This window comes from Lepidochelys olivacea (assembly GCF_965140295.1).
Source record: "Lepidochelys olivacea isolate rLepOli2 genome assembly, chromosome: 5".
In the NCBI taxonomy this organism is placed as follows: domain Eukaryota; kingdom Metazoa; phylum Chordata; order Testudines; family Cheloniidae; genus Lepidochelys; species Lepidochelys olivacea.
In genome coordinates, this window is record NC_140415.1 from 35,330,001 (window position 1) to 35,345,564 (window position 15,564).

At 41.9% G+C, this 15,564-nt stretch overlaps 1 protein-coding gene across 1 annotated transcript in view; it reads left to right on the forward strand.

Moving 5' to 3' along the window:
* MTREX (Mtr4 exosome RNA helicase) overlaps positions 1 to 15,564 on the forward strand; it is a 100,831-nt gene that overhangs the window by 9,125 nt on the left and 76,142 nt on the right. Inside the window, exons 4-8 of the mRNA XM_084629347.1 lie at positions 600 to 662; positions 1,227 to 1,339; positions 6,721 to 6,895; positions 13,665 to 13,755; positions 14,681 to 14,805. Of these exons, the coding sequence (XP_084485473.1) occupies positions 600 to 662; positions 1,227 to 1,339; positions 6,721 to 6,895; positions 13,665 to 13,755; positions 14,681 to 14,805 (567 nt within the window). The remainder of the gene's footprint in view (positions 1 to 599; positions 663 to 1,226; positions 1,340 to 6,720; positions 6,896 to 13,664; positions 13,756 to 14,680; positions 14,806 to 15,564) is intronic.

Below are 15,564 nucleotides of genomic sequence, written 5' to 3' on the forward strand. Positions count from 1 at the left end.
TATTAATATGCCTTGTAAGGAATCTATTTATCAAAAAAACATTTCCTGAATCTTTTTTGTTGTCTGTATTGTTACAGACATACTTGCTGACAGGTATTTTGAAATACACTGCCAAAATAATTGAAACGGTTGTGATTATATTGTGTTACTTTGACTAATAATATGCATAATATTAAAATATTGTGTGCAGAATTCTAAATTTTTTGATGCAGATTTTCCTTAGGAGTAGTAAACAGTCATTTACAGTCATATATTGCAACATTCCTTATCCTGAATTTCTAACAATCTAAGACAAGACAAAACAGTAGATAATACACCAGGAAAAGGAGGGAATGGAATTTATTAGTGATTGCTTGAAAAGATGGGTTTGAAGAAGAGGGAACATTTGACATGTCAAAACATAAGAAGCAGTGTTATAGAAGTTGAAAAGTCAAAAGTAAATTCCTGTGTTTTGTTTGTCTCCTGAGTCCTGACCCACTCTGTTTAGCTTGATAGTACTAATTGAATAGTAGTTTGAGTCAGAGTGGCTGCATTGTAATTAAGAATCACCTTGAACACAAAGCATTCTAAAACTTGGTGTTTTTTTCTGTTTTTGTTAGGTTGCACTTCCTGCAAATGAAGACTTCATAGCCCTCAAGCCAAGAACTGGAAAAGCTTCAAAGGTGTGTGATAGATTTAAAAGAAAAAAAAAATACAGATTTATAGCCTGTAGGCTATAAGTAGATAAATGGAGATAAACGGGCCCTATCAGCAGCAGTGAAGTAAAGGGAAATCTTTAAAAAGTGGTCTCTGCACTGAATGAGTAGATTAATGTTTGTCTTTAATGTAATTTTAGTTAGAGCTAGATGGAGAGATTGCTCTGATTTGGTTTCCATCACCCATTTGGCAGCATCATTCAGTGGCTCCAGTGGTATAAACTGTGGGTTTGTTCTTCTTTTATTTTTGTAATAGACGCCATACAAAATCTAAACATATAAAGGCCTAGATTTGCCATTTTACAACAGTTACGGATCTGGCTGAGACTCGCAAACTTAACTGTCAGAGTAAGTTAATCCAAAATCTAAATAAAAAAACTATTATAAAATACTATTTTCAAGTGGAATGAGATGGTAACTAGTCATAAATTTTGCTTGAGGCTGAATTTGCTCATTAGGTCGGTCTGGAAAACAACAAAATTTAAGCTATAAAGTATGTTGCTTTTAAATGCATTTTTTTTTTCTTTTTAGGAATATCCATTCATTCTTGATGCTTTTCAAAGAGAAGCCATTCTTTGTGTGGATAACAATCAGTCTGTTTTAGTGTCAGCTCATACATCAGCTGGCAAAACTGTGTGTGCAGAGTAAGTAATTTTGTGATAGATTTTTGTAAGAGTGAATAGTGTGGCGTTTCCCCTGTTAGTTCTGCTGAATTATGTATCAGACTCAAGAGGAAAACTTTTAAAAGTTCTGTAGCATCAGTCACACTTTCTAAAGTAGTCTGTTGCCAGTAGTAAGGTGTGACTTAATGATTTACAAATATTTTGACCACTCAGATGTGTGTTAAAATGTAAAACAAAAGTTATTTTCTTCATCGTGCTTAGCAAGTGACAGTGGTGGAGGATTTCTCCACTTTTAGACTTGATTTTTTAAATTTATTTTTTATTTTTGAAACAGTCTGCTTCTGTTGATGTTTTTTATGTAGAATGAACATAAGAACAGCCATACTGGGTCAGACCAATGATTCATCTAGCTCAATATCCTATCCTGTCTTCCCACAGTGGTCAATGCCAGGTGCTTCAGAGGGAACAGAACTGGCAATAATTGAGTGATCCATCCCATGTTGTCCACTCCCAGCTTCTGGCAGTCAGAGGCTAGGGATGCCCGGACCATGGAGTTGCATGCCTGACCATCTTGGCTAATAGCCATATGTCATAAATGTAAAGGGAAGCGTAAACCCCTTTGAAATCCCTCCTGGCCAGGGGAAAACTCCTCTCACCTGTAAAGGGTTAAGAAGCTAAAGGTAACCCCGCTGGCACCTGACCAAAATGACCAATGAGGAGACAAGATACTTTCAAAAGCTGGGAGGAGGGAGGGATTTCTTTATTTCTATTTACTTCTATTTTTATTAAAAGTCTTCTTGTAAGAAAACTGAATGCTTTTTCATTGTTCTCAGATCCAAGGGTTTGGGTCTGTGGTCACCTATGCAAATTGGTGAGGCTTTTTATCCAACATTTCCCAGGAAAGCGGGGGTGCAAGTGTTGGGAGGATTGTTCATTGTTCTTAAGATCCAAGGGTCTGGGTCTGTAGTCACCTAGGCAAATTGGTGAGGCTTTTTCCAAACCTTGTCCAGGAAGTGGGGTGCAAGGTTTTGGGAAGTATTTTGGGGGGAAAGACGCGTCCAAACAGCTCTTCTCCAGTAACCAGTATTAGTTTGGTGGTGGTAGCGGCCAATCCAAAGACAAAGGGTGGAATATTTTGTACCTTGGGGAAGTTTTGACCTAAGCTGGTAAAGATAAGCTTAGGAGGTTTTTCATGCAGGTCCCCACATCTGCACCCTAGAGTTCAGAGTGGGGGAGGAACCTTGACACCATAGATGAACCTATCCAACATGAACTTATCTAATTTTTTTTTGAACCCTGTTACAGTTTTGGCCTGCATAACATTCCCTGGCAACAAGTTCCACAGGTTGACTGATTTTAGAAAATCGCCAGTTATGTTTTCTCCCTCTAGGCTGTAATTCATAGTCAAATAGTTGATTTTTATTTTGTTTGTTTTTTGTTGAGAGGTAATGGTTTGTCTTCTTTGTAGGCTGATGTCTGCTATTTAACCACAGAATGTGTATAAGGGCATGGGAAGGAGTTCTATAAATTTTCCCCTGTGCTTTCATTTGGGAATAAGAGGCTTCTCCCCTTAACTGGAGAGAGCACCTCTTGAGATAAAACAGTAGCTTGGCCTTTGTTCACATTCAATGGTTTCTCTCAATTTTTTTCTGATAATATCTTCTGTAATATTTCACTGTGACACTACACCCCATATTCTTCATAGAAATATTGTTATGATATGAATATGGCATAACTAATGTTCTTTGTGCAAGATAAGTCACGTGAGGTATCATTGAAAAGGTTATGATTTGCTTAATGTGATTATCCTATTTGTATGCACGTACCATTTTTGTATCTACAGTTAGGAATATTGACTATGTATCAATTACAAAAGCGTTTGAACCTGGGGAAGGCTCACCAGACAAAATGCAATCAGTCTGGCTTTGAAGATGCTAATCTCCCATTTTCCTGCGATGCTTCAAATGGTCTTTGACTCAGGTTGCTGTGACACTACAGGATCATGTGATCATGTCACCTGGTATTGAACTTCATCTTGGACTACTAGTATTTTTCTACTAATAGGGGGTGGGGATCAAACTGGGAAACAAAGGATTCGTGCCATATGTAAATCCTATTTAAGGCAGGGAAATAAGTTAATCGGGGTTCGTTCTTCACTAAATCCCCGCCCGGGATGACTGCTGGAAACATCTACTGGCTGACCCCAGGCAATCACACATGAGCCACAAGACCCCCAAAATGGTGAGTAGCCACAGGAGCAGGGTAAATCATTGTTCCCAGACCCTACTGTTCACTGGGCACATGGCTCTTGGGGAGAGCCAGCACTGTAGGGGGGGGGGTCTATAATCATTCCTGTCCCCACATTTTCTGCAGGCTTTGTTCATTATGGAAGATCTCTCGCTGCTGAGGGTGAACAGGGAATCAAGGGAGGGTCTTCTCCAAGACTGCAGCTTCTGCTCTGGCCCTTATGTGGCTTGCTTGTGTGCAGCAATGGTCCGTCCATCCGTCCCCCTACCCCCAGTGATGGCAGAGTGGTGTGGGAAAGTTACCATTCGTGGGGCAAGAAACAAAGCAGCTCTGCCAAAGAAGCTGCAGCAGCAGATTGCCCAGTATCTCCATGAGAGTTTCCTGGAGATCTGAGGCAGATTCACATGAAGTGAGAGAGTCAATGAACAGTCTGTTCCGCCGCTTAGACAAGGCATGTGGTGATACACACATCATACGGACACAAGCCTGCTTTCTGCAACTCTCCAAATCTCCCCCAAAATCTCGCTTCAGTGATTCCCAAAATCAAATCCACTTACCAGGGGCTTCCTTTCTTGTTTGTGCTTCGCCATGAGCTGACAGCTATGACTGGCTAGTCTCTTGCGGGGTAGAAAAGAGCTCCTGGCTGCATGCATCTCTGACCTGCAAGTCGTCCTCTGCCTCTGGGTCCCCCTCCACATCCTCATCCAAGATTTCCTTCTCCTGGCTCAGTCCACTCTCGACTGGCACGTGAGCCACTGAAGTATCCACAGTGGTCTTCACAATGGAGGTGGGGTCACCACCGAGTATCACGTCCAGCTCTTTGTAGAACCAGCAGCTCGGGGGCGCAGCACCAGAGCAGTGGTTTGCCTCCCGCGCCTTGTGGTAAGCGTTCCACAGCTAATTCACTTTGACCTGCACTGCAGTGTGTCCTGGTCATGGCCCCTTTCTGTCATGCATCGTGAAATCTGTCCATAGGTATCATAATTCCTACGGCTGGAGCGCAGCTAGGACTGGACAACCTCCTCTCCCCAAATGCTGATGAGGTCCAGCAGCTCTGCATTGCTCCAAGCTGGGGATCGCCTGGTACGTGGAGCAGGCACGTCCACCTGGAAAGATGCGCTGAGATCGCTGCACGCATCACCAAGCAAACAGGAAGGGGACTTTCAAAATTCCAAAGGAATTTACGTGGTGGGGATGACGGTTGGTCACCTCAGGGCAGGGCAGTAGAGTTCAAACTGATGACCAGAGAGGCAAGAACAGGTATTATGGGACACCTCCTGGAGGCCAGTTTCAGCACTGTCATTGACCAGGGTGTCCACACTGGCACCGCTGCGCTGTAGCCCTGGTGCAGAAAGCTGTGCGCCTTTTGTCAGGGTGGTGTGGGGTTTTTTTTTAAACAGCATTGCAACTGCACATTTTCTGCACACTAAGTGGCTTGGCCATGTGTATGCTTCGGGAGTAACAATGCAGAAAGCTGCTTTACTGCGCAGAAACTTGTCAGGGTAGACAAGGCCGAAGAAACAAAGACAAAAGGGTGGGAGAAGAGCTGAGCCCAGGCTGGAAAAGGTGGCTGGCCTGTGAAAGAAGTGCCTAAAACAACATTTAGGGTGAATTACTGCTCGTAACAAACGTTCCCTCTAATTTTTTCCATCCATGTGTGGAATAAATTTAGTTATGTGCACCGAGAAATGTACGCCATACCAGTAGAAGCACAAAACCTAGATATAATATATATTTTTAAAAAGTTACCATAGGGATGATTATTTCAGCCCAGACAGGTTAGGCATTTTAGGACTCACTACTCAAAGAATTAAATTTAAGTGTAAGAGAAATAGAAATTATGAAATGCATAGATCAGCCAAAACACTAAAATAACAGTTTGAAAGAATAAAATTACAGACAATATGTGTGCATTGCAGGAAGTACCAAGAAGTAACAACAATAATACAAGTATGGGTTGGGAGGTGAGTGTGAAAGAGAGAGCGTATGCGTGCATGTGTGTGGCACAGCGTGTGTGTGACAGAGACCATGTGTGTGACAGAGTGGAGAGAGAGACTCTGAACTGGCTGCTGGGGAAATCTCAGAAACAGTGCACTGTCTCTTTAAGAAAGGCACTCACCAATCACTGCAGCAGCTCTGAGTCCTGACTCAGTCCTGAGCCAGGCTGTGACCCCTCTCCCCTGCTCTGTGGAGATGGGGTACAGGGGTGGGGAGAGGGGGACACCCTCAGATCAGCACCCTCCTCCCCTTCCCTCTTCTCTCTCTCTCCTCCCCCCCCCCCGCCCCCACACAGCAGGAGGGTCCCAGGAACAGCTGTAGGACAGAGCACATGCTGCTGGTAGTATGCGCTCTGCTAATGAGCTGGGTGGCCGCCCAAGCGTGCAGCTTACAGGGAACACAGCTTGTAACCAGTTTCTTTAGTGTATTAAGCTTAGCTTTGGTGTGTGTTTTATTTGTTCAGTAATCTGCTTTGATCTGTTTGCTGTTCCTTTTAATCGCTTAAAATCTACCTTTGTAGTTAATCAACTTGGCTTTGTTTTCTCTGAAACAATTTTGTGAAATTCATAACTGGGGGGGGGGGGCAAAAGCTGTGCATATCTTCCTCCACATTGAGGGAGGAGGCAAATTTCAATTAGCTTAAGCTGTACAGTTCCCTGTGCAGCGCAAGACAATAGAATTTTGGGTTTACATTCTGGAGGACGTGTGCACTTGAGTGCTGGACAATTCCCTACCTGAGTTTTTCCATGCAGAGTTGATCTCAGTGTCTGTGTCTTTCTGCATCTGGGTGTGTCCCTACCTGTGTGTGCTGGAGGAGGCTTGAGGGCCTGGCTCAGCAGGTCAGTGTAAGGGAGCCCAGACTGGTGGAACAGGCGATCTCAGTGGTACCCCAGTATATCAGGTGGCACCGTGGAGTGGGGGATAACCTGTCACAGTCACTACTTTAATTTATTTAACAAATCTAATTTGCCAAGTGTAACTTACAGAGTCTCTGTGCAATGATATATAAGTTCTACCAGCTTGGATTAAATTGAAGCTGGTAACCAACAGGTGAAAGGCTTCCTATTTTGTTACCAGTCTTCTGTGTTAGATTTTTACTTTTCATGGAAGGGTAGAAAGGTGTAAATGTCTCACATGTATTTAATATTATATTGTAGGTATGCGATTGCCTTGGCTCTGAGGGAGAAACAGCGTGTGATATTTACTAGTCCTATTAAAGCTCTGAGTAACCAGAAGTATCGTGAGATGTATGAAGAATTTCAGGATGTTGGTTTGATGACTGGGGATGTCACCATTAATCCTACAGCTTCTTGTCTTGTAATGACAACAGAGGTATGTTTAAGTAGGTAGTACTTAGTCCTTTTGCTGTTCCTTTTTGTCTCTGTTGGAGTACTTTTGGCCCATGCTGTTGAGAATGGCTGAAACAGAAAGATTTCCAACAAAGACTATACTGGGTGAATTACGTTAAAAATACCACAACATTTTAAGTTCCCTCTGCCCTCACATTCTCCCCTGCCTTGTGATTATTGTGTGGGGGGGAATGAACTATTTTGAAATGACCGCTGTATGTTTACATTTTTGAGATGCGTCCTAGGTTTTCTGGTGCCTCAGGAATCTTCTGGAAAGAAGAGCCTGTTAGGGCTGCTTTCTAAGTATGAATTTTTGGAACCAGATTGTAAAAGGGCAATGTGGCCCCAAACATTACAGTTTCTTCCTTTTCTTAGTTAGCTCTAGATGAATGGTAATGCTTCCATATTTACTGTTAAATTGTAGTTTAGCTAGTTAGTAAATATTAGGTAGTGTGCCCCATTACACATTACATTTTTATTCTATATGTATGATCCTTCAACCTTTTTTTCTCATGGCCAATCAAGTCACTAAGGTTTTACTTCAGTAGTATGTCTCATGCTTCCCTGTGGATTCACATACCTGTTGTTTCCTCTGCCTGGGGAAGTCTAGATCACTGCTTATTGTGTAAGGGCTTCACATCTCAAGCTTGCGCCAGTGGGCAGCAGAGCTTCCATGTCTTCCTCAGCAGTTAAGAGGTTTCTCATTCCCACCAACTCTATCAGAAGACAATGCCTTTGTGGGGCTGGTGCCTGACTTTTTCAGGTTTGAGATGATGTGCATGGTCCTTTAATTAGACCGTGGTAGATCTGACTCAAGAAATGGAGCTGTCTCTCTTCAAACTTTGTTTGGTAACGGACAGCGATGTGAAATGCTTCAGCTCTGGGTAAGGGGTTGCAATTTTTTTTGAAGTAGACGGGAGAGGGGGGTCACACTTTTTTTTTTTAAGTCCAAAGAGCGTCACCCGCACAAAGAGGTTGAAACACTGGTCTAGATTTTGCTGATGAATGGATCTTTTAGCGAAGCTTCTGTTTCTATTAGTGGTGTCGTCAGACCAGCTCTTTCAGGAATATCTGAACATCTCAGTGACCTCGTTGTGTGTTCACAGGAGGCTAACTAATTTTGGTCTGACATGCTCTGTGGAAGTGCAAGAGATTTTACTGTAGTCCAAAAAGCCCTCTGCTCTGAAATTTCTTTCTCTGTGAGCAGCTAATCTGTATCCATATTCTCTTCTAGGTTGTTTATTAAATGTGGCTTCTCATCCTCTCCTGTTTTTCTATGAAGGTGCAATTGTGTGTACGCTCACCATATCTGTCAGTTAACAGTTCTGTTGTTTTCAGTCAAGTCACAAGACTCCTGAAATGTCAATCTTCCCATTAGTCAGAAAGGCCATTGCAAAATGGTACTTCAACCTGGTGCTGACAGGGTTGATGGAGTCTCTTTTTGAGACCTTTGAAGATTCCACCTGTTATTAAAGACAGTATTTTCAATAAGTTACATCTGTAAGAAGAGTGAGTGTTGCATATGATAATAGCTGATTTCTTGTCACCATATTTCACAGTGATAAAGTGGTCCAGGCTTATATAAAAAATGGTGTCTTGATTTCCCACCTGACTTAGATTGTTGCTCTCCAGATGGTCTTTCCAAAATTTCTTAACACCTGGGGAAAATTAGGAGTCCATATCCTAGATCAGTGGTTCCCAGACTTTTTTATGCCATGACCTCCTTTTGGCTTACTTAATGCATCCCCAGGGACCTGTTGGGGAGTCTCAATATGTTAAGTGGCTAAAGCAGGTCAGTTCCTGACCCTGGGGGATGGGAGGCCCAAGTGGGGGAGCTGTAGAGCAAGCTCACTCTGCACTGATCCTGCAGCAGCAGCGCCTGTGGCTCCTGTCCCGTGGAGCTGATTGGGCTCAGTTTCCCACTTTGGGTGTTGCGACCTGGCCTCTGGCATATGGGGTCACGTTGCAGTGCTGCTCAGGTTAGACCCTGTTCCCCGATAATGGGGTGGCCAGCCCAACTTTGAGTGAGTGGAGTTGTGACCCCATGTGCCAGAGGCCAGGTTGCAACACCTGCAGTAAAGAGCCAACCCCAGGCAGCCCTGAGGGACAGGAGCTGCAAGAGTCTCAAGACCTCCTATAAGAAAAGGAGTACTTGTGGCACCTTAGAGACTAACAAATTTATTTGAGCATAAGCTTTCGTGAGCTACAGCTCACTTCATCCTCCTATGGCACCCTTTCATTAGTCACAACCCACAGTTCGGGAAACACTGTCCTAGATGTTGAGGACTTTAAGTTTTTATTTGGGTAGGACTGAGGCACTTAAAGTTAGCAAGGTTTTTTTTATAGCTTTTGGGGATCAGTTTTTAAAAGGAATGCTACTTCCATTCATCCTCTGCATCAGTAGATTAGAGTGCTTTGACATATTACATTAGCTTGCGTGTCAGTTCCTCAGGATCTTATGACTCACCCCACTGTGACTAAGGCAGCATTGATAATAAGTCTTTGTAATGTTTCTGTCTTAGAAGTCTGTGGAACACAGACCTGCAGTTCACTGTATGCATTTACTCAGGGAATAATCAGAAGTCACTTTAAAAAAGTAAATATTTTTCAGGAGAGAAACTTGAGTGGGAAGAACTCTTAGACTTTAAAGGATTTCCCCTTAACGTAGTAATTACCTGTGTGGCATCTTTGGGGTAAGTGAAGGTTTAAAAGAACATTAAGCTGAACTGGTCCTGAAATTTAATGGTAATTCAGCCCCTTGTTCCTTCACTATATCTCGGGGGGAACAGGTTCAAATCATGTTGCTGAGTTTGATGATTAGCATGTATTGTGAGGAGTATTTTATAATTATTTCTAGGAGCAGCTTGCTACAGATTTGATATTCTTTTTAATAACCTACCTCTAAATGTGTAGTTTTTTTAATTGCAAATTAAGGTTTCATATTACCTTAATTTATGAGGAGGACTTTAAACTAGGTTCAACAGGGGCAGGTGACCAAAGCCCACAGGTAAGTCAAAAACATGGAGACCTGGGAGAAGGGTTGGAATTTGTGGGGGGGCATGGGCTGTTACAGCAGAAATAAGGGAGAGACGAGACAGAACTGAGGGGGGCAGAAATCAAATTGGTATCTTAGATGTCTGTATACTAATGCAAGAAGTATGGGGAATAAGCAGGAAGAACTTGAAATGCTGGTAAATAAACACAACTATGACCTAGTTGGCATCATGGAGACTTGGTGGGATAATACGCATGACTGGAATATTGGTATAGAAGGTTACAGCTTGCTCAGGAAGGACAGGCAGGGGAAAAAGGGAGGAGGTGTTCTCTTATATATTAAAAATGTATACACTTGGACTGAGGTTGAGATAGAAATAAGAGACAGACTTGTTGAAAGTCTCTGGGTAATGATAAAAGGGGTTAAAACCAAGGGTGATATCCTGGTTAGGGGTCTACTACAGACCACCTAACCGGGAAGAAGAGGTGGATGAGGCTTTTTTTGAAACAGCTAACAAAATCATTAAAAGCACAGGACTTTGATGGTGATGGGGGGACTTCAACTACCCAAACATCTGTTAGGAAAATAACACAGCACGGCACAGATTATCCAACAAGTTCTTGGAATGTATTGGAGACCATTTTTTATTTCAGAAGGTGGAGAAAGCTACTGGGGGAGAGGCTGTTCTAGATTTGATTTTGACAAATTGGGAGGAACTGGTTGAGAATTTGAAAGTGGACGGCAACTTGGGTGAAAGTGATCATGAAATGGTAGAGTTTACAATTCTAAGGAATGGCAGGAGGGAGAATAGCACAATAAAGACAATGGATTTCAAGAAGGCAGACTTTAGCAAACTCAGGGAGTTGTAGGTAAAATCCCATGGGAAGCAAGTCTCAGGGGAAAAACAATTGAAGACTGTTGGTAGTTTTTCAAGAAGACATTATTAAAAGCACAAGAGCAAACTACCCCACTGCATGGGAAAGATAGGAAGTGTGGAAGAGACCACCCTGGCTTAACCAGGAGATCTTCAATGATCTAAAACTTAAAAAAGAATCCTACAAAAAGTGGAAACTCGGTCAGATTACAAAGGATAAATATAAACAAATAACACAAGTATGTAGGGCCAAAATTAGAAAAGCACAAGCACAAAACAAGAACAAACTAGTTAGGGACATAAAAGGAAACAAGAAAACATTCTACAAATACACTCGAAGCAAGAGGAAGACCAAGGACAGAGTAGGCCCGTTACTCAATGAGGGGGGGAAAGACAATAACAGAAAATGTGGAACTCGATAAGTTTATGGAGGAGATGGTATGATGGGATAACATGATTTTGGTAATTAATTGATCTTTAAATAGTCATGGTAAATGGGCCTGATGGGGTGGGATCTGAGTTACTACAGAAAATTCTTTCCTGGGTATCGTGCTGGTGAATCTTGCCCATATGCTCAGGGTTTAGCTGATCACCATATTTGGGGTCGGGAAGGAATTTTCCTCCAGGGCAAATTGGAAGAGGCCCTGGAGGTTTTTCGCCTTCCTCTGTAGCATGGGGCTCAGGTCACTTGCTGAAGGATTCTCTGCTCCTTGAAGTCTTTAAACCACGATTTGAGGACTTCAGTAGCTCAGACATAGGTGAGAGGTTTTTCGCAGGAGCGGGTGGGTGAGATTCTGTGGCCTGTGTTGTGCAGGAGGTCGGACTAGATGATCACAATGGTCCCTTCTGACCTTAGTATCTATGAAATGGCAGAGGTGCTCAATTACTTCTTTGTTTCGGTTTTCACCAAAAAAATTGGTGGCGAGTGGATGTCTAACAGTGAATGCCAGTGAAAATGAGGTAGGATTAGAGTCTAAAATAGGGAAAGAACAAGTCAGAAATTACTTCAAATCTTCAAATCACCGGGGCCTGACGAAATCCATCCTAGAATACTCAAGGAGCTGACTGAGGAGATGTCTGAGCCATTAGCAATTATCTTTGAAAAGTCATGGAAGACGGGAGACATTTCAGAAGCCTGGAAAAGGGCCCATCTATAAAAAGGGAAGTAAGAACAACTTGGGGAATTACAGACCAGTCAGCTTAACTTCTGTACCCAGAAAGATAATGGAGCAAATAATTAAGCAATCAATTTGCAAACACCTAGAAGATAATAAGGTGATAAATAACAGTCAGCATGGATTTGTCAAGAACAAATCATGTCAAACCAACCTGATAGCTTTCTTTCATCAGGTAACAAGCCTTATGGATGGGGGAAGTGGTAGATGTGGTATATCTTGACTTTAGTAAGGCTTTTGGTACTGTCTCGCATGACCTTCTCATAAACAAACTAGGGAAATACAACCTAGATGGAGCTACTATAAGGTGAGTGCAAAGCTGGTTGGAAAATCATTCCCAGAGAGTAGTTATCAGTGGTTCACAGTCATGCTGGAAGGGCATAACAAGTGGGGTTCCGCAGGGATCGGTTCTGGGTCTGGTTCTGTTCAATATCTTCGTCAATGATTTAGGTAATGGCATAGAGAGTACACGTTTAAAGTTTGCGGACGATACCAAGCTGGGAGGGGTTGCAAGCACTTTGGAGGATAGGATTAAAATTCAAAATGGTCTGGACAAGCTGAAGAAATGGTCTGCAGTAAATAGGATGAAATTCAATAAGGACAAATGCAAAGTACTCCACTTAAGAAGGAACAATCAGTTGCACACATACAAAATGGGAAATGACTGCTTAGGAAAGAGTACTGCGGAAAAGGATCTGGGGGTCTTAGTGGATCACAAGCTAAACATGAGTCAACAGTGTAATGCTGTTGCAAAAAAAGCAAATATTCTGGGATGTATTAGCAGGAGTATTGTGAGCAAGACACAAGAAGTAATTCTTCCATTCTACTCTGTGCTGATTTAGGCCTCAACTGGAGCATTGTGTCCAGTTCTGGGCACCACATTTCAGGAAAGATGTGGACAAATTGGAGAAAGTCCAGAGAAGAGCAACAAAAATGATTAAAGGTCTAGAAAACATAACCTCTTGAGTGAGGGAAGATTGAAAAAATTGGGCTTGTTTAGTCTAGAGAAGAAAAGACTGAGAGGGGACATAACAGTTTTCAAGTACATAAAAGATTGTTACAAGGAGGAGGGAGAAAAATTGTTGTTCTTAACCTCTTAGGATAGGACAAGAAGCAATGGGCTTAAATTGTAGCAAGGGCCATTTAGGTTGGACATTAGGAAAAACTTCCTAAATGTCAGAGTGGTTAAGCACTGGAATAAATTGTCTAGGGAGGTTGTGGAATCTCCATCATTGGGGATTTTTAAGAGCAGGTTGGACAAACACCTGTCAGAAATGGTCTTTCTCAAACTGGGGGTTGCTACTGCTCAGGGGCTCATCAGGTTATTTCATGGGGGGTCAAGAGCTGTCAACCTCCACCCCAAACCCCGCTTTGCCTCCAGCGTTTATAATGGTGTTAATATATAAAAAAGTGTTCTTAATTTACAAGGGAGCTCACACTCAAAGGCTCGCTATGTGAAAGCGGTCACCAGTTAAAAAGTTTGAGAGCCACTGGTCTAGATAATACTTAGTCCTGCCTTGAGTGCAGGGGACTGGATTAGATGACCTCTCAAGGTCTTTTTCCAGTTCTATGATTACTATATGAATATGAGCCAAACATCTCTATGTGAAACTTTCTTAAGGAGATCCTTGAAAACAGAGTACATTCAGTAGTAGTAATTACTGTTAAAGTGCTACATGCATCACTCACGCTCTTTTATTTTCTTCAGATTTTGAGAAGTATGCTCTACAGAGGTTCTGAGGTTATGCGAGAAGTTGCCTGGGTTATATTTGATGAAATCCATTATATGAGAGACGCAGGTATGGTGTATTTACAAATTTGCTATGAAATAAATAGTATATTCTTTTCCCCATCTCTGGCATGGCCTGCTCGCTCCTGCCTCTGCTGAAGTCCACAAACAGCTCAGAGACCTTTTTGTTGGTAAAACAACCTGTATGGTTTCTTTACAATGTTGGTTCCCACCATCTTGTATGCTGGACAGTCTTACGCCAAAAGTCCTGAGGAGTCCTCAGGGAAAAGCAGTGTGTCTGTCTGTCTGGTTCCCCACCCCAGCCTACTTCCTTGTCGTGCCTTTTGTATCATCTGCCTAATTAGCCTCCTTAGCTCATCAATTAGGCACAGCTCTTCTTAATAAGGTCTGCTCTTGGAATAATTAATTAGAGCTGCAGCGACCAGAGTGCTTGCCCCAGGAACTCAATAGGTGCTGTTGCCCAGCACTTTGTCACACCATTCCACATTCCTTTAACATTGTTATCTAACTTTTTTGCTGTGTGCAAGAGTTCTTCAAATACATAAAAGTTGTAAATAGAACAGAAACAGATGTTGGCGTTTCCATCAGGTGAGAGGTCATGGTTTGAATGAGCATGGAAAATGAACTTTCTTTTCATCCCCATTCCTCTGGGAGTGGGCTTTTGAAAAGACTGTGTAGGGATATATTGCTGTCTGCTTCACCATTTCTTTGGAAAAAATTCTGATTTTTTTTTTGTCTTTGCTGCTGATAAGCTGTCATCTTTCTTCATGCGTTCTTCAGTTTGATTTCTACTAGTTTAGTGTGTGTAATAAGACTTGTGCATAACTGTCTGTATTCCTTTTGGCAAGGAAGAAGCCTCCTTTTGATTTTTGTGTACTATTTCTGTACTCCAGCTTCTGAGCTCAGGGGAGTAGGGGGTGGAAGGAGTTTGTGGGGCCTTCATATAATTTGCCATGTGCATCTTCTGTTTTCAGAACGTGGTGTGGTTTGGGAGGAGACCATTATTTTGCTACCTGACAACGTTCACTATGTGTTTCTTTCTGCCACTATTCCGAATGCCCGCCAGTTTGCTGAATGGATTTGCCATCTTCATAAACAGGTCTGGAGTCATTGTTGAGTGGGGTGTGATCCACAAGATCTGTATCTTAAAAAATCTGTATCTGACAAGTATATGGGAACTGTATTCCTAGATAGATTGTGGTGCTTTTACAGCTTCAATTAAAGAAATGTTGTCAACTCAAAATTGGCAGAAAATTTTGACTTATCTAAAAACAAATCTACTGTTTTGTAAAACAATATACATGTTTATATATTTAAAATCCTAATGGCAGGAGTTGTTTTAAACAAATAAACATTCCCCTGTAATGTTTACATCCCAGACAATGCAGCACAGAGAACATGAACAAAAAGACACTCTGTGTGTGTGTTGGGGGGGGTGTATGAGAGAAAATAGAAAATTACTGATTTTTTTTTTATTTGTCTAGAGGACAAAAATGTAAAAAACATAAATCGTGAAACATGAGTTGGATTTAAAAACACTCAGTTTCAATAATCCAGTTATAGTAACCTAGGAAAGGAAATTGGTGTAAAATAAAATTTTTAAATTCACAGTGGCCTTTTAAAGAAAAGGAGTACTTGTGGCACTTTAGAGACTAACCAATTTATTTGAGCATAAGCTTTTGTGAGCTACAGCTCACTTCATCGGATGACCTTTTAATCTTTTGTAAAAGGAATACTTTGTGTGCTTTTTGGTGTGGGGCGGGGGTACAATGCAAGCTTCTTTGCAATGTGTAACAGTAAGTGGAAATGAAATTAAGAATTTTTAACCTTTGTTTCCATTTTTATATTCTGGTAGGTC